The sequence below is a fragment of the Dromaius novaehollandiae genome, chromosome 22, assembly GCF_036370855.1.
Source record: "Dromaius novaehollandiae isolate bDroNov1 chromosome 22, bDroNov1.hap1, whole genome shotgun sequence".
NCBI classification, from domain to species: Eukaryota; Metazoa; Chordata; class Aves; order Casuariiformes; family Dromaiidae; genus Dromaius; species Dromaius novaehollandiae.
The window spans coordinates 5,952,718-5,975,645 of NC_088119.1; the positions used below are offsets into that span (position 1 = coordinate 5,952,718).

General features: G+C 56.0%; 1 protein-coding gene across 1 annotated transcript; it reads left to right on the forward strand.

Moving 5' to 3' along the window:
• Positions 1-22: 22 nt before the first annotated feature.
• Positions 23-20,483, forward strand: NMT1 (N-myristoyltransferase 1). The gene is made up of 12 exons (XM_026107867.2): positions 23-228; positions 8,389-8,500; positions 10,194-10,338; positions 12,941-13,059; positions 13,645-13,736; positions 14,405-14,521; positions 15,030-15,200; positions 15,628-15,736; positions 16,875-17,045; positions 17,340-17,507; positions 17,950-18,087; positions 20,152-20,483. Exons 1-12 carry the CDS (start codon positions 101-103, stop codon positions 20,170-20,172), a joined length of 1,491 nt encoding a protein of 496 aa, XP_025963652.2. The 5' UTR covers positions 23-100; the 3' UTR covers positions 20,173-20,483.
• Positions 20,484-22,928: the final 2,445 nt, after the last annotated feature.

Consider the following 22,928-nt stretch of genomic DNA (forward strand, 5'->3'; position numbering starts at 1 on the left):
CTTGCGAAGACTACCAGTCCCGGCATGCCCCGCGACCCGCCACCCAATCGCGGCGCGCTTTGTTGCGGGGGTGCGGCAGCCGCCGAGGTCCCGTTTCAAGATGGCGGACGACAGTGAGACAGCAGTGAGGCGGCCACCGCCGAGGCCTCAGCGGCCGTCCGCGGAGGAGAATGACCACGATCACTGCAGCGACTGCGAGAACGAGGCAGAGCACGGCTCCAACCGGGGGTGAGCGGAGCACCGGGGCTGCCCGCCGCCGCGGCTGCCAGGCCCATTGAGCAGGGCAGCGGTAGGGAAGTGAGCGGAGCCCCGCCCCGCGCGCGTCCTGATTGGCCGCCAGACAGCATTCCGCGCTGCGGCTGGCCGAGCTCCTTGTCAATCTCGTGGGGGCGGGGCCCCCCGGCCCCCATTCACTCCCGTTGCGAGAGCGTGTCCTGAAGCTAAGCAGGGTCGGGCCTGTGCGCGGCGTGGATGGGAGACGGGGGCCCACATGGCCTGCGTGCCGTGTGCCCGGCGATGCTCTCCCGGAGCGCGTCCGGTGCCCCGTCGCCCCCGGCGACCTCTTGCACTTCTCAGCTGCTGTCGGAAGGGTTTGGAGAGCAGCAGTCACAGTGCAGCAGCTCACCTGCCAAGGGAGCATGGGGTCACTGCAACAAAAGGGCCACAACGTGCCTTTTTGCAGCGATGAGCCGGGTCACTGGTGCATCCTGCCCTTGCGCTCGGGTGCAATATCCCGGATGCCCCGTGCACCAGCCCCGATCGCCCTCCCAGGCTCCCCGGCATCGCAATATCATTCACAAAAACGCCACGTTAGGGCTCGTTGCCTGATCCCGCTGCCTCGGTGCAACTCATGCCCCAAGAACTGGGGTTTTGAGCCTATCTCGCGCCTCGGGTCAAGAGCACGGCCATGAAGCTCGGCGAAAAGAGCTGCCGCCGGGGCCTGCGGCTGCTGCCCCAGTGTGTGCCAGTGTGCGCTGGCCTAAGCCATTTTAAAAACCAGGCTTTGCTACCTCTTCCTTAATTGCTTTCGGTATTGCCGGGGGGGTTGCGAGCCGTAGCGGCGTCGGCTTTGCTATTTGAGGAGCGCCGCTCGCAGCAGAAGCTGGCCAGAGCGTCAAACGGTGAAACACTTGCACAAGGAGTCAGCAAGGCAGATTGCTCACGAGGTAGGAAAGGTCTAATATCCCTAACCACGTCGCCCAAAATAAGGTGCAAAGCTGCCTAACGCTGCACGACAGGAGAGGATCTGTGCCCCCCTTTTTTCCCCCCTATGTCTATCTCTCCTATTACGCAGCAGAGCACAGCGGCACGCGGTTCGTGCGGCAGCACCTCTTCCCAGCGGTTTTGCGCTGGCCGTAAGCGCTCCCGAGCTTCGGCCTCCTCTTCCTCCCGCCCCTGCGGTGGCCCAGCGCACGGTCACCCGGCTCTGCGAAGGGGAGACCGGCAGGCACAGAGCTCTCCCCCCACCCGGCTCCGCATCGGCAGCTTTCTGTAGGCGAAGTCGCCTGTCCGGGAATCAAAGTTAATAAAAGGTCACGCAAGAAATATTACCGAAGCTTTTTTTTATGACAGCACAGATGTTCGTTTATATTTTATTTGCCTCCCGGGTGTGGCACCGTGTCTCGGTTTAATAGGTTTAGCCGTGCTTGGGAAGATTTTTCTTTTCTTTCCCTCTGACATGATTAGGTTTGCAGAAACCAGATCCGAGCGGAGAGAAGACACGGTGCTTAATCACTATTATTGTGTAAGCTTTCTAGCTGCTATTTCCCAGTCCAGCTGTTCAGGCTGCTCTTTCCCAGGAAAAGGGGTGTTCTGGAGCGCTCTTCGTGTCTTAGCGTGGATGTCGTGCTTTCTATAAGCACGTGGAGCCTAATGGGTTAAAATACGGTCACCTGCCTCCGTTAAGGTTAGCGTTGAAGGCTGAACAAGCTAACGGGTCAGCCTGGGAAATGCCCTTTAACAAGCACGCTTGCAGGGCTCCCGATGCGGATTTATCGGGGAATGAAGTTAGCAGCTTCCGTTAGGAGCGCTTGACGGACGCGGCGGTAGCGAACGCGAGCCGCAAAGGCTTCTGTGCTCCCCAGCAATGTCACTGCCCGCCGCGAAACCTTGCAGTCGGGGATCTGCGTAGGAGAGAAAAGAGCAGGCAGGGAGAAAAGCGGTGGGTTTTGGTCTTCATCAGTTCTGCTGATTTCGTATCATCCTTTTTTTTTCTTTTGTTTTCTTTTTACACTGAGCTATAAAACTGTTTTTGGCTGCCCCAAGTGAACAGAGCCGCCGTTGTCTGCGGCAAAACAGGCCGGAGCGAGGTCCTTTGCGACGCTGCTGCTTGCCAGCTGTTTTTGCAGAGCAGCACTCGCTGTTTGGCCTCTCCGTGCCCGGGCTGTGTTAAAAGTCTTCAGACCTTGGCTCTGAGATTTAAAAAAAATAAATAAAAATATCACTTAGCAAGAGCAATACTTCCTTTCCTTTTAAGGACAGGAAAGAGGAATTGAGTTTCCTCCATCTCGGTCGTAAGTCAGCACGGGGAAGTGCCTGCGATACTCTCTGGTGCCGTTGTCCGAGTTTATTTCCCAAGACAGAATTGCAGTGTGATACTTGTCTTGATTTTCTTTGCGTGACCGGGCTGGTATTTCCTCCAGATCAGAAATCTCCGCTTCATCGCTGGGCTCCGGGAACATGGAGGCAGCGTGTAAAGCGTTTCTTGGCATAACTTGCTTGGCTGCTCCTTGCCGCAGCCGTTCCTCTTCTGGTTATCTCTGGAAAAATTATTTCGGTAGTGGATAAATCGCACCAGAGTGAAGAAACTTGGTGGTTTATGGGCAGCGAGGGACCGCAGTGACATGGAAGAGCCGAATGTGCCGACCGATCGGTCCGAGGTGCCGAAAGTGCCACGTGGCGCAGGCAGAAGCGGTCTCAGGTGGGAAAAACCGCTGCTGGGTCGGAGACGCGAGCGGGGAAGGCTCTGCTCCTTTGTGGACCGAACGGGGCCAAAACTTTTTTGGGGAGCCATCGTCGGATGGGGATGGCGCACGGGTGGAACGGAGGGATTTGTCTTATCGCTTTGCCCTTGGGGCAGCTGGGGAGTCGTGTGGCTTTGTAATCCCACCCTCCGTTTTTCTTCCCGTGCTTCTGAGACGTCTGCCAGCGGTGAGATGCAAAACTTAGCTTTAAGCGGTACGTGGCACGCGGTCCTCACGCTGGTCCCTTCGCTCTCTGCTTCGTGACGTGTGATCCGCCATCTGGATAGGCTCCATTGCCGCTTGATTCTCCCGTCTGCCCTGGAGCCTAATGAGATTACCAATGTAAGTATTCTAACCACTTAGCCGCAGGTTTGTCAGAAGGATTTCCCAGCGTCTTAATATGGGGACAGGTATTTACTGCCTCGCGTTTGGCATCTTCCTGATCAGAAAAAGCGGCTCCGCAATGGAGGAATTGATCTGCGTTCGTGCAAAGTCCTTACTCCGCTTCTAAAACCGCGTTTCCAGTTGGGTTTTTGAGCGATAACCAAGGGGATTTCAGTACCGTTTGCTGCCTTTCGCTCCCAGGCTGTTTTACGTCTCAGACTGCCCGTGAGCGGTGTTTCATAACGTTATTTTTCATAACGCTGCCTTTTCGACGGCAGCGGTGCTTACGCTGTGGAAAACAGCACCTGCCGCCGTCTTCGAAGCGCCGGCTCATAGCCGCGAACGCCTGGTCCTGCCGTGTTTCGGGAGCTGAGCGAGTGGCGGTCTCGCTCCGTGCGTTGTCCCGCGGCTCGGCTCGTGCACGGGGTCGTTCTCCCTTGAGCGAAAACAAGCTCCGAGCTCAGGAATTGCGGGGGGAAGGCGGACGGATCCGGGATGTTACTGTGCCGATGGCGTCCCGGGGTGCTGAGCGCTCATTCGTTTCTGGCTGTGGGCCCGTCCGGCTGCTGGAGGGGCTCCGTCGGTGCTGTTTGCAGGACGGTCAAAGCGAGTCTCGCCTTGAGCAAACCCGGGTGGTTTATTCAGGTGCTTCCAAAGCCTTTGAAATAGTTGGGATTATTAATGCAAAAATCAAAGTCTTGCTTTGAAATAGTTCAGATTATTTATATTTATAGCTTGCACTCCTTTTGCTCCAAGCGCCGTGCGCCCGTGATGCCGCCCCTTCGAAGAAGGCAAATGCTGCTGCCTGCAGAGCGCTAAAAGGTAACGGGAGTGACAGCGGAGATTCGTTTGCCCCGGAGATTCATTTCCAACTAACCGGACTCGTTACTGAGCACGGATCTCGAAGCTGTGCTGGCGACGGGAAAAAGTCCTGTGGGCGATCGGAAAGCTAGCGCGAGGCGTTTCTCATCAGGCAGCGAACGTGCCCTTCTCCACCCACGTTATCTGTCAGAGCAGCTTGGGCTGAAAAGGCGACAGGAGGGGGAAAAAGCTGTAGGCACAGCGGGAAGGCTGTGGGCTTCGGGGCAGAAGCTGTCTGGGCTCGACAGTTAGCCGTTCCTTGACGAAGGAGAGGTGAAACCAGCTGCTTGCAGCTACGTGGGTCGCGGCAGTTGCGTTAACCGGCATTTTGGGCTGTTGCGACGCTGTGTTGGGACGCTGCCGCGTTGCCGTTGGGTTGGGGAGCTTTAGGAAGCGTGTAGCTGTGCTGGGGGTGAGAAGGAGGAGATGGTGGTGTTATACATGCTCTTTAAAATAGTATCTAACCAGCGTTGAGGCCAGCTTTGGTTCCCTAGGACCAAGAAGGGCTCGAGGGTTTTCACCCCACTCTTACGTTTCCTTTGCTACTCACTGGGTTTGGTTTCCGTTTCCCAGCCGCGGCAGGGCCTGCCCCGCGCCCGGAGGGGCGGCTCTGCAAACCTGGCTCGTCTTTATCCTGCTCCGATTTCTTCCAGGTCGCCGCGGTCCGACTCGTAGATGGGGGAGCGTCTCCTCACCGTTTTCACCCCGCAGCCCAGCCCGCTGGCGGAGCGACGCTGCCGGCGCCGAACTCCTCGATCGATAGCGGTGTCAGTGCCGCTTGGCCGTAATCGCTTTTGCCATCACCTCAGCCCCCGCGTTCCTCCGGATGCCGGGGCGAAGGTGAAGCCCTTGGCCGTGGGGGCAAGCCGTCCCTCCGAGGGAGCCGTCTGCGGAGCCCGCGACGCCTCCGAACGCCGAGCCCCGCGGAGGTGCCGCTTCGCGGCCGCCTCTTTCTTTTATCGACCGCCGTAGCGAGCGTTTCCAGCCCTTGGACGATGCCACCGATAGCTTCTGCGCGAGCAAACGAGCTGCCAGAGCCAGGCTGAAACTTGCTGAGCGCCGGGAAGCGTTCACGGTGGTGTCAGCCGCGATTTTTCACGTGGGCTTGGCCGCTCCGTCGGAGGAGGAGGTAGGACACTGGCAGGATAAGGAAGACGGAGCCTTGCCGGGCACGTCGGCGTTGGAGGCATCCGGACAGGGATCAGGCTCAGAAAATGCACACGCTCATCATAGGACTCTTTTCCCCAGCAAACGCTACCTGCAAAATCTCAGCTTTAATTTTTATCGGGGAAAAATACCCTTTCTGAGAGCCGGCGCTCAACAGCACGGCGATGCCTTCGAAGCCGCGAGCGGGCGCTTCGCCTGTTATGGAAATTAGGCTTGTTGGCCACCATGACAGGGCCCGACCCTAGGTTCCCGCAGAAAAGTTCAGAGCCAAATCAAAGCAAATTAAATAATTAAGTTTTAATGGCGCATGTGCAGTAATTACAGCTCGAGCTGGGTGCCTCCAAAGAGGGACCCCGAACAAAGAAATCCCTGGGCAATTATAGCTTTTCCAAATTAAGTTTCCCACCCCTCACGCGGTAGTTCAGACCAAGAGCAATTTTTAGGTCTGGGGTCTCCTGCTCCTTAGTGGGTGTCATCGTTGTTCCTAGGCAGGCTGTTTTTCTCCCTTATCTTTACCGTTGTGGTCTCTGCTGACGGTTGTACCTTCGTTTCTTGTTGGGTCTTACCGTTGTGTCTCAAGGTCCTGAGGAGGAGGAGGTGATTCCAAACCATAACAATTAACGCTGCCCCAGCAGTGAGCTGAGGCTTTGCCCCTCCAGGTCCTAATGCCCTGCACTGGTCTTATTTCAAAGCCGTGACGTCCTCCCTTTCGGGGCGTGAGACGCAGGAATGCAGACTGCTTGTAACGTCCTTATCTTCCCAGCTGGAACCAGCTCTGAGGCCCTTTTCTTCCTGGACTAAGTAAAAGTTCATTATTTTATCTAAGTGGGGCCTAAGGCTTCAGCAAATTTAGCTCCTCATGCTAAGCAAGTTTTGTAGAAGTTGTGCTAAGCGGCTACGTCTAGACAGTTTCAGTTCGCTATTCCTTCGCACGCCGCAGCAATGACCGCCCGGATGCGTCGGGTTTCTCCATCGCTAAACGTGAGCGTCCGGGCAGCCAAGCAGAGCTGCACCGGTTTCACTGCCAGGAGACATCTGTGTCCAGCTCTTGCTGTTTTATCAGCGAAAAAAGGCCTCAGTCCGCTTCTTCTTTATTTTAAAACCTTGCTTGCTGCTCTCTCCAGGTTTTGTTAAGCCTCATTCCCTTCCTGGCTCCCTGCTTTTCCTGCCATAAGTCGTTGGATGCTGCTCCAACATAGTTTCGAGTGTGTCTCCTCTTCCCTTGCTCTGCTCCACCCTGCTCGTCGGCATCTCGTATTTGGTAAACTCATTAAGCCGGTGCAGAAGTAAGCTGTGCTAAGGAGCCAGATTAAGATTTGGGGGGAGAAGAGGCGGCAGGACACGTTGCCTCCATCGGGGGAAGCCCGAGGAAGCAGGGCCCGGTTTCGGTGCGGCGAGGATGATGGCGCTTTGCACCGCAGGAGACATCAGCGAGCGGAGGCCGGTTAGATGTTCTCCCGCCAAGGAAATGCCAGGAGAGCTCGGATAACCCGCCGCTTCGTTTGCCACCGAACGACGCGGTGGCCTTCGCTCGGCTCCGCGTTTGGTCTGATGCCGCGTGCTGCGGTTTGTGCTGCGTTTGGCCGTGGTGGGCCGATCTGGGCAGGTTTCGGAGCGCCCTGGGAGCCAAACCCTGCGTTGTGCAGGGGTGGGAGCCGACGTCTGCAGGCTGGACATCACAGATGGGTCCCCCGGGCAGGAGCGGACCTGGTTTCGTGGGGGAGATGGTGCCCGCTGATGTCGCGGGGAGATCTTTGCGACTCTGGATGCTGTGTATGAACCAGCTGGTGGAGATGGCGGTTCTTCTTCTGGGATTTTCCACATCCATCGCTTTCCTAGCTCTGCATCTTCCCTGTTAAGGCAGGTTGTCCCTTGTGAAAACCATGAGAGCAAAGATACTGCAAAAACAAACTAAGGCCAACAGAGATGGAGCAGACGTGAGTGATGCTCCTGCCTGAGGTCCCTTGCTTCCCTTTAGGATTTACAGGAGACCGTTGGCGGTCCGCTGGCAAAGCGATGGGTGGCAGTGACAGCAAGCTGCAGGGTTAGGTGGCCCAGGGCCTCCTCCCACCTTCTGCCGCGGGCGATGGCGCTTCCCCTCTCATTTCTCACCCCGTGGTCCCGATTCCAAATGCCGCAAAAACTCCTTGATCCTGTGCGATGCTCTCGCGGCAGGCGCATCTCCCGTGTTTTGTCTCGACGTCGCGTCAGCTTGCTGCCAGGCTGATCTATCGTGTGGTCGCCTTTGGGGCGCGGGGACCCAGCTCCATGCCGCGGGTAGGTGAAGGTTTTTTGCGGCCGTTTTGATGTAGTTGCTGCTGGCCGGACATCCAGGGATTGCCCCGCGTCCTGCCGTGGAAGGAGATGTGACGTGGAAGGAGATGCACCGTGGAAGGAGATGCAAGCCGGCGTGAGCGCCTGGCTGTGCCGGCAGCTTCTCGGGGAAGGTCGGGGTGAAGCATAGGCAGGACAAGGGCTATTGGTCGACCCTCATCCCCTTCACCCCCTGTGCTCCCGAAGAGATTTGCTGCTTGGTCTTGTTTTTTTCCGGTTCTGGTGTAACAATATAAAAATTTTCCACTGTAACAGCCACCCGTCTCCTTAGGTGGTCACCTCTGCAGGTGGGAAGAGCTAGCTTGTGTGCGTGTTCCCGCTTGTAGCAACATCTCAAAATGAAGAGGAGACAGCGTATTCCTGCCGGGGTTGCTGTCTGCAGGTCTGTTGGGCTGAGGGACTTGCGGGGAGCGGGACAGCTGAGCAAACCTGCGAGGTGGGAGATGTTTGTGCTCTTCCCCTTCTGGAAGCTCGTCTGGCGAGTCCGGCTGGCAAGAGCCGGGCTTGGAAGGATCCCGGGAGAAGTACACTTGGCTGCACACCTCGTGCGCCGCGTATTCCCGCTCCTAGAGGCTCAGTCTGGCTCAGAACAGGGAGCTTTTATTTTCTTTATAGAGCTTCAGGGACTGTGTAAATGTTCTCAGAAAAAGGCTCCAATGATGTTTCCTTTGTTCCCTAGTGGCTTGAGTCCAGCAAATGACAGCGGAGCCAAAAAGAAGAAAAAGAAACCGAAACGGAAGAAAGAGAAAGGAGGAGATCAACCTGACCAGGCTCAGGACCAGCCAGTAAAGGTACCCGACCCCTTCCCAGAGGCCGTGAGTCACTGCCCTGCAGAACAGCAAGCCCTGGCCTCAACCTCTCTGATGTGGCCAGGAAAGGGTTTCCCAGTCCCGACGCTACCTGCTGTTGTTTTGAAGCGCTTGGCTGCTCTAAAGTCTGAGATTTAGACTAATTTCCTGGCCTGGCTCCGTGCATGGGAATTCCCAGTGCTGCGGGAGGTATTTGTGGAGCGCTCCAGGATAAATGCGATCCTTTATTGGGTATCAAAGCCGGTTACAGTGCTGCAGTGAAAGGTTCAGACTGGCGCCTCTGAGTTGTTCTTCCCTGAAATCAGCTGCCTCCTTGAGCAGAGATGGCAGGGGATCGCTGCGCTCTGTGCCGCCGAGCCCGGCTGCCACCTGCCAGCTTCCTCTGCTGCCCCCGGGGAATACAACGAAGGCATTTTCCTACTTCTTGGACAACATCTGATGTTGTCGATTTTTCGGTTGATTAACATAAGAACAACGGGAGGGTCAGCGCAGGGTCTGTCTCGCCCCTCTCTGCTTTGCCTGCTCCTGACTAGCAGCCGGTGCTTAGGGACGGGTGCGAGTGTGGGACATGTGCGGTTTGTCCCTGCCCTGGTGGCACCTTCTCAGCACCAGCAATCAGCTCTTTCAGCCCCTCCAGACTTGGAGGCTGCTCTGAACCGTACGCTCAGCTGAGCCGGTTGTGAACCCGTTTGCACCTCTTGCCTCTATGATATTCCAACGCTTTGGATCTTGTTACGGCAAGATGTTGGGTATCGTTAAATGAGGCGTTATGCTTGTTTAAAACCTGGTTTGAACCCTGATTCCCGTGTTGGTAAGAAATGGTGAGTAATTGCTCCCTGCCCATCTTCTCTGTCACGACATGCAGACCTTGGTCGCTCTTGCCTGTCTCTCCCAGTCCACAGAGCCCTTGTCCTCCCTCAAAAGGCAGGGTGAGAACATGGGTCTATACATTGGCCAAAGCTGTTTTCTCTCCGACTCCCAGTTCCTAGCCAAATAATTTCTAATACTTGTCCTTCTGATGGTGCAGAGCATTAAAATAGTGCTTTCAGAGTGTTTCAGACTCTCTTCACCTTTAATCAGAGACGAGCTGGGGCTGTGGATTCATGGCAGAGCTGCTGACCCCACAAGGTCTGCGTGGGGAGGAGGAGGAGGAGGAAGAGCCTTGCTGCGTGCTGCCCTTGTCGGCACTGCCCAGCGCCTCATCTCGAAGTTGCCATTTGCAGATGCTGGTTTGATCCAGCTTAGAGGGATGAGGCTGAAGTAGCAAAAGAGAAATGCCACCACGAGAAGCACAAACGCTGGGTGTGGGTTAACTCGGGGTGTCCCCGCGTGGGCGTTACTGAGGGTGCGGCAGGGAGCTGTGCTTTTTTGGCTCACACTATCTTCCCTTTACCTGAAGCTTAAGGCGTCTTATGGTGCTTGATCTTCCAGCCCCTTTGACCTAGGAGTGCCTAAAAAACAGGTCTAAGCATATGGCAGGTGGCTAGAAAAAGGGCTTATTCATCTCACAGAGGGTTATGAGAGGATCCAGGCTGGAAAGGGAATCTCTTCCCTGCTTTCCCTTCCCTGGCAGCGCCCCAAGGCAGGGTGAGTTCGTGTTTGCCCTTACAGGGAGCTGAAATACAGAGCTCGTAGCTCAGGTCACTCACTTTTACCCCCCTTTCTCTGCACTCAGGTGAACTCTTTACCGGCTGAGAGGATCCAGGAGATTCAAAAAGCCATCGAGCTCTTCTCCGTAGGTCAGGGACCTGCCAAAACCATGGAGGAAGCCAGCAAGCGGAGCTACCAGTTCTGGGACACGCAGCCAGTGCCCAAGCTAGGTACGTACAGTCTGTTGCCATTTCGCTGTAGCCACGTGCTCCTGGGTACAACCCTCGTGATCCTCAGCCTGTCCAAAGAAGCCCTTACTGGAGCTGCGAGGGTTTCTGGCCAACGAACGAGCCCTGGACAGCCTCGCGCTGCTGTCATACCTGAGCTATGAAAGCATCAATGACACTTATCCACCAGTCAGTGACAGATCACGGACCAGCCTGCCATCCGTGCTGCAGGAGGGCTGTGGGGCTCGAGAAGGGCCAGCAGCCACTTCAAGCATCAGATTTGATGGCCCCTCGATTTAGGATCCTTTAATCTCAGTCTTTCGCCCTTAAATTGGGCCTTCCCAGCCCTTTGTGGCTAAGATTCATGCAAGGCGCTGCCTTCTTGCCGAGTCCCACGGAGCTGAAGTGATCCAGCTCTCCCCTTTCCTGGGGGCTGAAGCTTAGCAGCAAAGGGTCCTTGGTGGGGAAGGTAGCTCAGGGTAAGCCCTGGACTGTTGTGGGGCAGAGCATCACTGAGACAGGGCCAGCCTGCGAGCAGAGCTGCTCGGCAAAGCCAGTCCACGTGCTGAGCCTCCACATCGTTCGCTTGCTGGGCTCACGGCAGCCCCCATCCAGGGCAGGCGCTGTGTCTGAGCCGTCTGGGAGAGGGGAGGCACAAACATCCCAAATCTCTGCGCCTCCAAGGTGCTGCACCTGTCTAAAGTTGGGAAATTCCTCTCTTCTTCCCCTTTTCCCCCCCTGTAAACAGCTAGACTGTGCTTCCCATCTCTAGTACTTGCTCCAGTCCTCCAGTTTGCAGTTGATTCTGTTGGTGTTCGTCAAAGTGATTCGCCATTGGTAGCGAGGTGTTTCTCGGCATGGCAGAAGCTCTTGGCAGCTGAGCACACCTGGAAGGCAGAGAGGTGCACAGAGAGGTGCTCTGCTGCAGAGCTGCATCGCTTCTGAGCTACTGGGAGCAAATCTCTGCGCGCTCCCATGTTGTCTGGGATTGCTTTGCTTCATCTCTCTGCCCTGGCATCTCCCAGCAAACTCCATGCAGACCTCAGGAGAGCTGGAGAATGAGTCCAAGCCCATAGTTTTTAGATTTACCCAAAGCTTGTTATGACTGAAAATTGGCTGCTCTTCAGTAACTTCTTTCCTGAGGTTGTGTCCAGCCCCTTGCTGCAAACACCATGTCTGTGATTCTCCTTGCATGTTGACAACACCAATCTGAGGCTTTATTTGATCTCAAAGGACTGTTTGCTGGAAATCATAGTCTCGGCTTTGGCCCCTCTTTGCGCTTGTGCTGGGAAAATCACTGTGAGATACCCCAGGCACAGGGTTACGTGAGGCTGCAAAGTCTGACCTTGTGTTTGCACTTTTCACCAGAGGATCCTGACGTTAAAAACATCATATCTGCTTCAGTAAACCCTGGAAGGTGGAAGACTGGGAAGAAGAGGCACAAAATGGCCCTGTCCTCCATACACCAAATTGCTGACTGCACTCTACACCCTGGTTTCCAGCTCCTCGCTAGATCCCACCATCTCCCTTGGTGCTTGGTCAAAAGCCCTCTGTGGCACGCAGCGTTACCAACATGAGGCTATTTAGGGTCTGGTAACAAAAGTGCTGTGGGATTTTGAGGACAGGTTTCAGGGTTGTCGGGCACCTGCTCAAAACAGAGGGCACTGCCGTGGATCAGCGTCCCTGGAACCTGTCCTAGTTTGGGTGTGATGGGGGGAGTTCTTGTTTTGAGTTTATTCACCTCCCCATTGCCTGGAAACCTCTTTTCAACTCCTTTTTAAGGGAATTCCTAATCAGTGCAGCGTGCTTCTCTTGGCAGCGCTCAAGTGATGCTGCTGTTTGCAGAGCTGTGTTGACATCCCTGAGAAAGCTGGTGCTTTAACCGACATCTCTTGGCTGAATCGAGTGCTTTAGGAGTCAATGTTTTTAAACAAAAGTTGTCTTGTTCACTGCAGCTCTTATTGAAACGCACTGGGAAGGAAATCCTGATGCTTGCCAAATGGCAGGGGCCAGAGCTGGCAGGGAGAGGGCCACCATCTGAGGCTTCGGGGATGGTGGAGCAGATCATGGGAAAACGCTGGCCGATGCTGGGACTGTGGCGATGGGGAAGGCCGTGCTCTTGTGGCCGCTTTGCCCCACTGCAATCTGAAGTCCTGATCTGCTACGAAAAGTCAGGCTGGCTCAGTCTGGGAATGGCAAACCTACAGGATCATCAGCACATGTGCACAGGGAGCGTTTACGGCTCTATGTAGAGCTCCTCTGCCGCAGGGAGAGAAGGCAGACAGGCAGGAGCTAGGAGGCCTGAGGTACTGCTCGTGGACGTGGAGGATGTAGCTCTGGCCTTGAAGCTCTGATCAGCTCGGTCTGCTCCTCTCCGCTCCCCAGTTTCGGCCATTACCCTTGAAAGAGCAGTTTTGATTCTTTGCCCCATGCTGTGGTGTTGAACACAGGGCACATCCCACGCTGGGTGGGTGAGTGACACCTGACTGCTCAGGCCATGGACCTGGGGTGAGAGAAGCTGTCAAGTGATGCCATCTGTGGCATCATGGGGACCTGGCCTCCAACAGCAGAGAGCATCTTCATGGCTCCCTGCTCTCTCTTGCAGGAGAAGTGGTGAACACCCACGGTCCCGTTGAACCAGACAAAGACAACATCCGTCAGGAGCCATACACCTTGCCCCAGGGCTTCACCTGGGATGCCCTGGACCTTGGAGATAGAGGCGTGGTGAGTCTGGGCAGCTTGGCACATGCTGGTTGGGAGGGTGTCTCTGTTGCACGGTTGGCAGTGCAGTGCTTGGACTGCTGAAGATGTCTTTGGTGACTGGAATGTGTCCTCCACCATTACGAGCAACACTCCAGCTCAGTGATCTCGCCATCTCCATAGTTAGGTGGGCCTGATTTCCCCCCAAACAGGCACTCACCTCCCATCCGTCCCGTGTTGGCCAAGTTTGATCGGTTTCTTCATGAGGGATGGACAGATGGGAATGTTTTTCCATGTTCCTAAAGTGTAGGGATGGACTTTTTCTGTACAAAGACACTCCAGATCATGACCCATCTCCCTGAGAGATGATCTGGGAGTGGCAGGAGTATCTGTGTGTCCTGCTGCTTACCCTGCTCTGCAGTGGCACCTGATCAGGAGCCCAGAGCCAGCAGCATGGAGAAGGGGACGTGCCGGTTATAGGGACATGGCTGCACACAGTTCCTGTTGCTGCAGCCTCACGGAAAGAGTGTTCTGGGTCATGTTTCAGGGCGGCTGGGGGGTGTGACTGCTGAATAACTCTCTTGACCTGCTTGTTCTCTCGCGCTGCAGCTGAAAGAGCTGTACACGCTTCTGAACGAGAACTACGTGGAAGATGATGACAACATGTTCCGGTTCGATTACTCTCCTGAGTTCCTGCTGTGGTGAGTGGCACCATGACCACGGAGCAGAGCGTGTTGGATGCTGGCAGCTCCAGTGATAGCACTGGAGCTGCCTGTACCTACCCCTTCTCACTTTTTTCCACAGTCTCACTTCCTCATCTGTCCCCCTCTGCATGTGTCTGGCAACTGTGTGTCCCAGGTGCTCTGCAAGAGACCTCTCACTCACCCAATCCTGCCTGCTTCAGGCTTCTTTGAGATATGGGAACCTAAAACTGGATTTCTCCTCTTTGTTTTGATCCCTTGAGTGGTTTCAAAAATTCTGGTAGCTGAGGAGCTTCCCACTGTCTCAGAGCTATAGGAGGAAGGCGACTGCCAAGTAATGTTGCCAGCAATAGTACTTGGAGATCTATCGCAGCTGAGCTGCTGTTTCTTTAGGGCGTTCACAAATCCAGAACACAGCTTTCCTCCTGGGCTGCAAGTGAGAACTGGCCTTGGCCACAGAGCGCAGGAATTCCCCTGGACCCGAGCGGTCCTGCCCTGTAACTTCACAGTCGCCCTCCTGTCCTCCTGCCTGCAACCCCACGGGTGTCTCGGGTGGCCTGGAACGTGACACAGAGTGTCCCAGGACAGCGTGGGGAGCCTGGAGGCAGAAGTAGGTGCACAGGGCACCTTTGATGGGATATGACTAACGAAGCATGTCTGTCCTCCAGGGCACTGCGTCCTCCGGGCTGGTTGCCCCAGTGGCACTGTGGTGTCAGAGTTGTCTCCAGCAAGAAGCTGGTTGGATTTATCAGCGCGATTCCAGCCACTATCCACATCTATGACACGTAAGCGCTGCTCGGTTGAATTTCTTCTCCTGCCGCTTAATGGTGGGTGGCACTTCCCAGCAGTGCTCAGGAGGGGTCTGACCACATTGCCCTTGCTGGCTGACTGGGCCAGACCTGTTCCATGCAGTTGTGGAGATGCTTTATTGCTTGGAGGAGAAAGTGGAGGATATTTAAGGTGGGCAGTGAAGTTTGTGCAGGGATATCTTGCAGTTAACTGAGGAGGCTCTTTTCCTCAGTGAGTGAGGTCAGCTTAGAGCGCTGGCTCTAATCCTCCAGGCCTGGATGCCAGTGGAGACCATATTTTCTTGGGAAACTATTGGATAACAGCTCAAGGGAGAGTCCTCCAAAGCACCAGTATGTCAGGCCCCTGGACCTCAACCCTTTGCCTTCCCTGGGAATTTGACTCCTCTGTCTCTTGCGGGGGCTGGAAGTAAATTGCCCAGACATCAGACCGATCTCTGTGGTCAGGACGATTAGGTCTCATCCTGTGTATCATCTCTTTCCTAAGAGAGAAGAAGATGGTGGAGATAAATTTCCTGTGTGTCCACAAAAAGTTGCGCTCCAAACGGGTGGCTCCGGTTCTGATCCGTGAGATCACACGGCGGGTTCATCTGGAGGGGATATTTCAGGCTGTTTACACTGCAGGAGTGGTGCTGCCAAAGCCTGTGGGGACTTGCAGGTAAGTGACTCCAGTGCTCTGAAGCACTGAGGACTGGGGAAAACCTCTGCAGACCTTCCCTTACCAGGATTGCCTCCATGGCTTGTGGCAAAGCGCTTGGATGGCTCTGCTTACAGGTGTGGGATTCCCTGGGGCAAGACAGACCAATTTCAGCCCAGGTTTCTCCTCCCCACCCTGTCCTTTAGGGATTAAGTCCGGTAGCTTTGCTTAAGCTGCTCGTTTATCACAAGACAGGAGACTCTCTGCATCACATGCGCTTCAGGCCGCCCTTGTTTTGCTCTGTGGGAGCTCCTGGCCTGTGAGAGCCTCTTCCCTAGCTGGCGAGATGTTCTCGCTTGCCCTCTCATGGCCACTACGAGAACCTCCTGCTCTCGCAGCCTTCCCGCTGTCCGAGAACAAGTCTCCCACAGCGAGCGTGTTTCTGCAGGTACTGGCACCGGTCCCTGAATCCTCGGAAACTCATCGAAGTCAAATTTTCCCACCTGAGCAGGAACATGACTATGCAACGTACCATGAAGCTTTACCGGCTGCCAGAGGTGGGTGCCAGCCGGGGCTGCGAGCTGCAGAGGCAAAGCTCAGGAACTGCTCCTAGCTGAGCAAGGGATGGGGCTCAGCACTGGACACACGAACATCTCATCTGAGTCCGTCTTTTGCCTGGAGAACTGGGGTTTGTGTTTCATATAATAAATGGCTCTGTCAAGCCATTGTGCTTTATTTAATCCTTATTTATTTTGCCTGGGTACCTGTATTTTAAGGGCAAATTTTTGCAGCTAGAGAACCCTATGATCTTTTGTTTCATGGTGAGTCATATCCCGTTCTCCTGGTAAAACGAGAATACAGATGTGACAGCCTTCATCTGTCCAAACACAGCCTCGGCGTGACCTTGAATTGGGTTAGTCCCTCATTCCTCAGTCAAACTCATCAGTTCTGTCACTGCAGTTGTCCTGCTGGGGGAAGTCCCCCAGCCGGCTATAGGAGGAAAGAAAAAGAATTGCCACCACCTTCCCTGACCTTGTTTGCTTCCTTCTGCCGGTCAGAGCTGGTTGTTTCGTTTGGTGAGCGTTGCTTTAGAGCGGGGCAGCACGCAGCTCTGTGCCTTCTGCCTCCCATGTCAGCAACAGCAGCAGTTGTCGATTGAAGCCATCGATTTTTATGTGGAAACCCAGACCAAGAAACAATTTGTATAACTCGAATGCTGAGTGATCTGAACCCTAGACTAGAAATTGAGTCATACTGGAAATAAAAAACAGTCAAGACCCGGGTGGCTCTCTTGCCACCTCTTTCCTTGCAGTATCCTGCTCTGCCTGGGGCACCTCTCCCAGCCTGGCCCCACTGTGCTTGGGAGCAGAGACCTGGAAGGAAGCAGAGACCTAATGTCATTAATGACTAGGAGGCCTTTTTCAGCGTGACTTGACCCAGCGCATGAGGCTCTGGGACCCACCGTGCTTCCCTGCGATCTTTGCATCAGTATCACAGCCGATCACATCCTTCTTCCAGACAAGCAGGGCCGGGAGGAGAGTGCTTGGCAGGGACTGTGGGGTCGGAAATGGGCTGACCTAAGCAGAGAACATCCCCGTGCTGCTCGTCTGAGGCTGCTGAGGAGGAAGGGTAGCCCTTGGGAGGGGTAAAAGCACCCTTGCAAACAACGCAAACGATCTGTTCTGTTCTCTGTAGACTCCCAAGACTCTCGGCTTGCGGCCAATGGAGCATAAAGATATTTCTGCAGTGCACAAGCTCTTGACCGAATACCTGAAGCAGTTCCACCTGACGCCCGTCATGAGCCGAGAGGAGGTGGAGCACTGGTTCTTACCTCAGGAGAACATCATCGACACCTTCGTGGTAGAGGTGAGAGGGCGGGGGGGGGGGGTTTCCTGGGCTTCTCCCACCACTGGAAGAATGTGCAGTGAGCTGGTCCGTTCTCTGCAGGAAAGATCAGAGAGGTTGCTGCCCTGGGCAGTGAGAGCACAGAGATCCTCTTCCAGGGCTGGAGGTTTGAGCCGCTGGAGGATGGTGCCTCTCTGTCCTGGGCTGCCACGAGTCCGCCCGCCGGCACCCTCGGTGGTGCAGGCACGTGCCCGCTCAGACTGGCAAAGCTGTGACGTGTTGCTGTGTCACAGGGGTGTCACTCTTGGCTTTCAGAGCGCCCCTGGGGAGGTGACAGACTTCCTGAGCTTCTACACGCTGCCCTCCACCATCATGAACCACGCGACTCACAAGAGTCTGAAAGCTGCTTACTCCTTCTACAACGTTCACACCAAGACGCCTCTCATCGACCTCATGAGCGATGCTCTCATACTCGCCAAGTCGGTGAGTGCTGGCGGAGCAGCCCAGCGGGGCCGGGAAGGTTGGGAGCAGGGCTGGAGCGGCACCCTTGGGTGCTGGGCAGTTCACCGCAGGCATCTCCTGGCTGCCCTTGGACTTGCGGGGAGGTCTGGCCTTGGGGCTGGGCTTTGTGCCTCATACCCAGGGCTGTACAAATCCAAATCCTAAAGGGTCTGCAACCCAAGAGAGGGAAGGGACAGTGGCCTGAACCCTTTAAGAGCCCACCTGCCCATGTCTACTCTTCTTACTGCAAAAAGTATTGCCTCACTCTCCATAGCGCTTAAATTGAGAGCCCAGTTCTTCCCCAGCACCCTCACTCCCCTCTTCTGCACATACAAAGGTGGGCAGGAGAGGGGGCAGGCGGTGCCCATGGAGGGGAGCAACCCATGGCTAGAGGAGCTGATGGCCTTGTTTCTTGCCTGTGCAGAAAGGATTCGACGTGTTCAATGCACTGGATCTCATGGAAAACAAAACCTTCCTGGAGAAGCTGAAGTTTGGGATTGGGGACGGGAACCTGCAGTATTACCTGTACAATTGGAAGTGTCCCAGCATGGCACCAGAGAAGGTTAGTCCAGTGCTGGTCCTGCAGCCTGGCCAGCGCGTGGGCAGGGGTCTTGCCCCACTGAGGGCTGTGGGGGTGGACAGGCCGCTGGTGTCTGGCGTTGCCTTTTCGTCTTCTGGGGCCCCCAGTTTTGGATCTCGCCCGTGGACCAGCAGACTGACGTGTCCTTGCCGTGTTAGAGCGAGGGTCTGCCCTCACACCCACCTCTGCGTTCCCAGGCTGGCTGCTCTCCACCGTAATGTCACACATGGTAACGGATGAAACTAGTGACACCGCCAGCACTTCCACGCTCTCCCCAGAGTGCCTGCACAGAGGGCGTCCTGGGGGAGAAGCTCTCACCAGTTAATCTCCCCAGACTAATTTTGCACTTGGACCAGTGTGGGACCAGAGTGGTTCAGGAGTCTTTAACCTCACGCACATTTGCACTGATACGAGGCATGATGCAGAGTGGAGCCCTGGGGGAATCGATAGTCGTCTGTGAAGAGGTGAAGGGTTGCAGGGTTGATGGACGTAGCACCAGTAGATGCAGCAGTCACTCATCCTTAGCTGGGAGATGGTTGCTGTGCCCTGTGAGCCTGCACAGGGCCTGGGTGTCACCACACAGCACCTCCGTGTGTGTCAGTCTGTCTTCAGGGTCTTGGCATGCCCCGGTGGGACAAGCCAGCAGGAGCTTCTCTAGAGAGAGCAGATGTGCTTTGAGAGCTGTTGGGTTGCTGCTGAACAGGAACCCATGATGTTGGGATGCTCTGGCAGCCTGGTCACTCCTAGTGTGTGTGGAGGGGCTGAGCCACGGGATCGCTGGGGTGCCACATTGTCCCCAAGGCCAGCAGCTCGCTCCCCACCTAGCTGCCCCGAGCACTTCCAGTTGCTTCTAGCCCAACTCTGTAGAGACCCTGGGTAGATGCCTGCCCTGGGCCATCGTAGGCAGTGTCCAGTTGCCCTGTGGCTACCGTAGCTCCACCCTGGAGATGCTGCGGTTCAGCATCCGTTCAGTTCACAGCCGCCTTGGTACGGACAGTGCTTGAGAACCACAAGCCATCCCCTTCGGCAGCGCTGCGCGGTGGATCTACGGTGTGTCCAAGCGGGATCAAAACAGCTAATTAATGTAACCAGACTTTGATTCCCCTCGCAGAGCTTGCAAAGCCAGGTCTGCGTCTGCTCTCCGGAAAGTGGGAGAATCCTGCAGGCAGGCAGCTGGAGGTGTGAGGTCCAACAGGCTGATTAACGTGTGTAATTACTTATTTCTGTGGCCTTCTCCAGCTGTGGTGTTCGGGTCGCTGTCCCTGCAGCACCGAGGCCCACAGCACCTGCAGGGCACGCTGCCACAAATCAACACTTTTTAAACCACTTCTGCTCCGCCACTGATCTTTTTTTAAAATAAGTCTCTGGAGGGTGGCTGGGAGGTTTATCCCACTCCTCTCCTCGCTGAAAGGGCTGGTGACTTTCCATGCCTGGTGCTGGGAGCTGCTCTCCCGTTGTGCCCTGCAGAGGGGCTGAGCCCATCTGTGCTTCCAGGCAGATCCCTGGGAGCAGCCACCAGCATGTCCCATCACACAGTGGCCAAAGAGCACCCAGAAATGCTGATTCCCTACAGCAGGACTCGTTACGGTACAAGGCTGTCAGGAAGCAACTTCTGTCTGATCTATTGCTGTCAGAGATAGCCCTGACCAGTAAATCAAATGACCCCAGCGGCCTGAGCCCCAAAGCGGAGGTGCTGCTCTGTGCTGTCCTCTGTCTTGCAGACCATCTGAGTTGGTCATGCAAGCAAGAGTTGTAGAGCAGCTAGGAAGACCCTAAGCCTTGGCCACCTACCCAGATCCAAGCTGGCAGGACCCGTGTGCCTGTTTGGCTGCACAACTCGCTTGTCTAGCCAGGAAAGGGCTGTGCAGGGCTTTCCTGGACTGTTGGTCTTGAAGATCCTAGAGCTGGTGGGTGAATACATGCAGACAAGCTCAGTGAGGCCTTGCAGCAGGTACGGAGAGCTGTGTCCGTCCAGCTTTGGGTCTGGGGCAGAGGACGGTTGCACTCGGGCACTTCTTCACCTGCCGTCTCCGTTGGCTCTCCCAGGTAGGACTGGTGTTGCAGTAAGCAAGCCCTGCGAGGAGAGCGCAGCGCCGCTGAGGAGCTGGGCCCGGGAGAGATGCTGCCCTCGCCGTTTCCGCCAAAGCCGGCCCCGTGTGTGGAGAAGTGGAACTGAACCAGCTACACGAACATCGACTGATTTTAGCGATTGTATCACACAATGCCGGCCACGGCTCCCCGGTGGCGTCAGTGGTCTCCTTTGTTTTGGTTTAATTGCATCCTCGTAAAGACGTGATCAAGGGAATGTAACTGCAGAAACTAGCTCATGATTGGCATATAATGGAGTTAACGGGTGAATAATAAAAGTATATATTATATATATTTTAAATCTTTCCTGTTCCAAACTGACACTAATGCACTCATCTGCTGAAGGCCACCTCCTGGTCCCCGGACCGTGACTCTTCTCAACAAGAAGCTGGGTTGGCAGAGGTAGTTGCTTAGTGTGCCGGGTTTTTTGTCTGCACAGAACAGGGCAAATCCTGCCCCAGGAAACGAGCTTGGTGGTTCATCACAAACCGCACCGAACGGCTCCCCACAGACTTGGTGGAGATCCAAGCACCCCTCTTGGAGAACTGGGACGGGAGCGGCAGGACGCCGTGGCAGGGCTCAAGCGCTCTTCTGCGTGCCTGGAGGGCTCGGGACCCGAGGCCTCTTGGAGGAGATGCCCAGCTGCGCCCTCTCCCTGGGCTTGGCCTTCTCCGTTTGCTGCCTCCTCCGTTAAACTCGGTCTTTCCTAGCCCAGCTCTGCTGCGGGTGTCTTGAGAGGGAGGATGGTGCTGTCCCTCCCGGCGGGCTTGGAAGCAAGTCGATGTTTATTACTAAGGGCTATTTGTGCAAGCAATGCCTTGTCCCTCCTCCTCCCCAGCCTCGGAGACTCGAACCCTCTCTGCTTGACAGGGCAAGCACTGAACTGAGAAGCGGCAACTCCTGAAGGTCCTGGGGACTTGGCTCCTCGCTGCCCACGGAGCGTGTCCTGGATGCACCCAACTCTGCTCTAACTCCTGGAGTTCTTCTCCTTTGCCACTCCCCGAGACGCTAGGGCTGCATGATGGGTGCCTTGGGCATCGGGGGACCCTCCATCACCGCTGCCGCACCTTGGAGAGCTCTACACGCCTGCTTTTCTCCAGACCTGCTTTCTAAACCATCGAAAATAATACGCACATGAGTGATTCCCTGCAACGTGTGGTTGTCCTCTTCACCTGGGGGTGAAGCCCGTTGAGCTGCTCCAGTGCCTCTTCCACCAGGCTCGTGCTCTTGTGCTACGGCAACCTCCAAGGTAAAGGAAATCTTTCATTTCATGGAAACCCTGTGTCCCAAAAAGATGAACTATCGGGAGGAAGTCATCTTGTCTTTGACAGAAACGCCCGGGAAGAGCGTGGCTCCCACAAGCAAGTCATGCAAAAACCAGCCCTGCCACAAAATCTGGAGGTGGCTCCTCCAGGAAATACCGTGGTCACTTGGGACGTCTAGTCTGCAGGCCCACGGTGGGGAAGGACCATCGCGTGGTCTTTTCTAACCATCTCTTCTAACCAGCTGTCTGTCCCTGCGTTCCTGGTGGCCAGAGGAGGCTGGTGGTGGCTGTAGAGTCTCGCAGGTCTTCTCTGGCCCTGGGTCCTGTGAGCCACTTCTGTAAAGGCGGTTTCCATTGCTCCAAGATGTTCTTAACTTCCAAGCCAAAGGTTTCCAAAGCTGCTCATGAAGGTGAAAGGCTGTGGGCACCATGCATCCTTGTCCCTCTGCACACCTTGAGCACACCGTGGCATGTCACTGGCCCCTTCCCAAGACCTTGAGCCCCTCCAGCCTCCGTGTCCACAGGAGTGAGCACCGTGCGGCGTGGAGAGCCCCTTCCTCTGCACCCAGCTCCCCGTGGATCCGTGCTTTTGCCCGCCTTGGCCTGGATGTCTGTGGCCTCATGGAAGAGCCAGGAGCCACCACATCTGTCCCACCAGGGCTACCCGATCTCCTTGCCCAGGCTGGTGGCCCGGGGCTGCGAGCTGAGTCCCATATCACCTATGCAAGAATTGCTGTCCCTTCCCCTGTCCCACCATGGTGCCAAGGAGGCTGGAGGCCACCTGCGTTGGGGCTGAAGGGGAGGTCACATGAGACGAGATGCTCCTTATGGCTTGGGTGAGCCTCGAGGTGGCTCTTGGGGAAACGGAGCCTGTCCAAAGCTTCTGCTGGCTTAAAGCAACCCTCCTGCGCTCTCCCTTTGCTGGGGGCAAAACCACCCCCTGGAGCGGGGAGGAGAGCTGGCGAAGGCTGTGGAGTGATGCCAGCGCTGAGGGACGTGGAGCTGGGAGCCCATGGAGCTCTTGGGGGCCTCCTGTGGGGTGCAGAGGGTCCCATGGGGGTCTTCTCCATGTGCCAGCCACCGCTTGGGCTTCAGGAGCCGCCAACCCTGGCTCTTGCGAGCCACGCGTCCCTGCCAGCCCTGGGCGAGCACCCTGCAACCTTCCCACCCCCCAGCCGGGCCCGTGCACCCAGAGGGCGCAAACTGAGCACCCATGGGTGCCTGCTGGCAGCCCACGAGTGGCTGCTCCTTACATCTCACCGTGCAACCACTCCCGGCAAATGCCGCCTGCAGCATGGAGCTTTTTGCCTTTCCCCAAAGCGGCGCGTCTCCCTTTTTCTTTTTTTCCCCAAGGAAAGGCGCTTTTTGAGCTCTCGTGCCACCTTGAAAACCTCAGCCCGGCTCCGTCCCTCTTCCCTGGGGCTTCGGTGCAGCTTTGGCAGCAGAGCCCCGAGCCATGACGCCGTCTGGC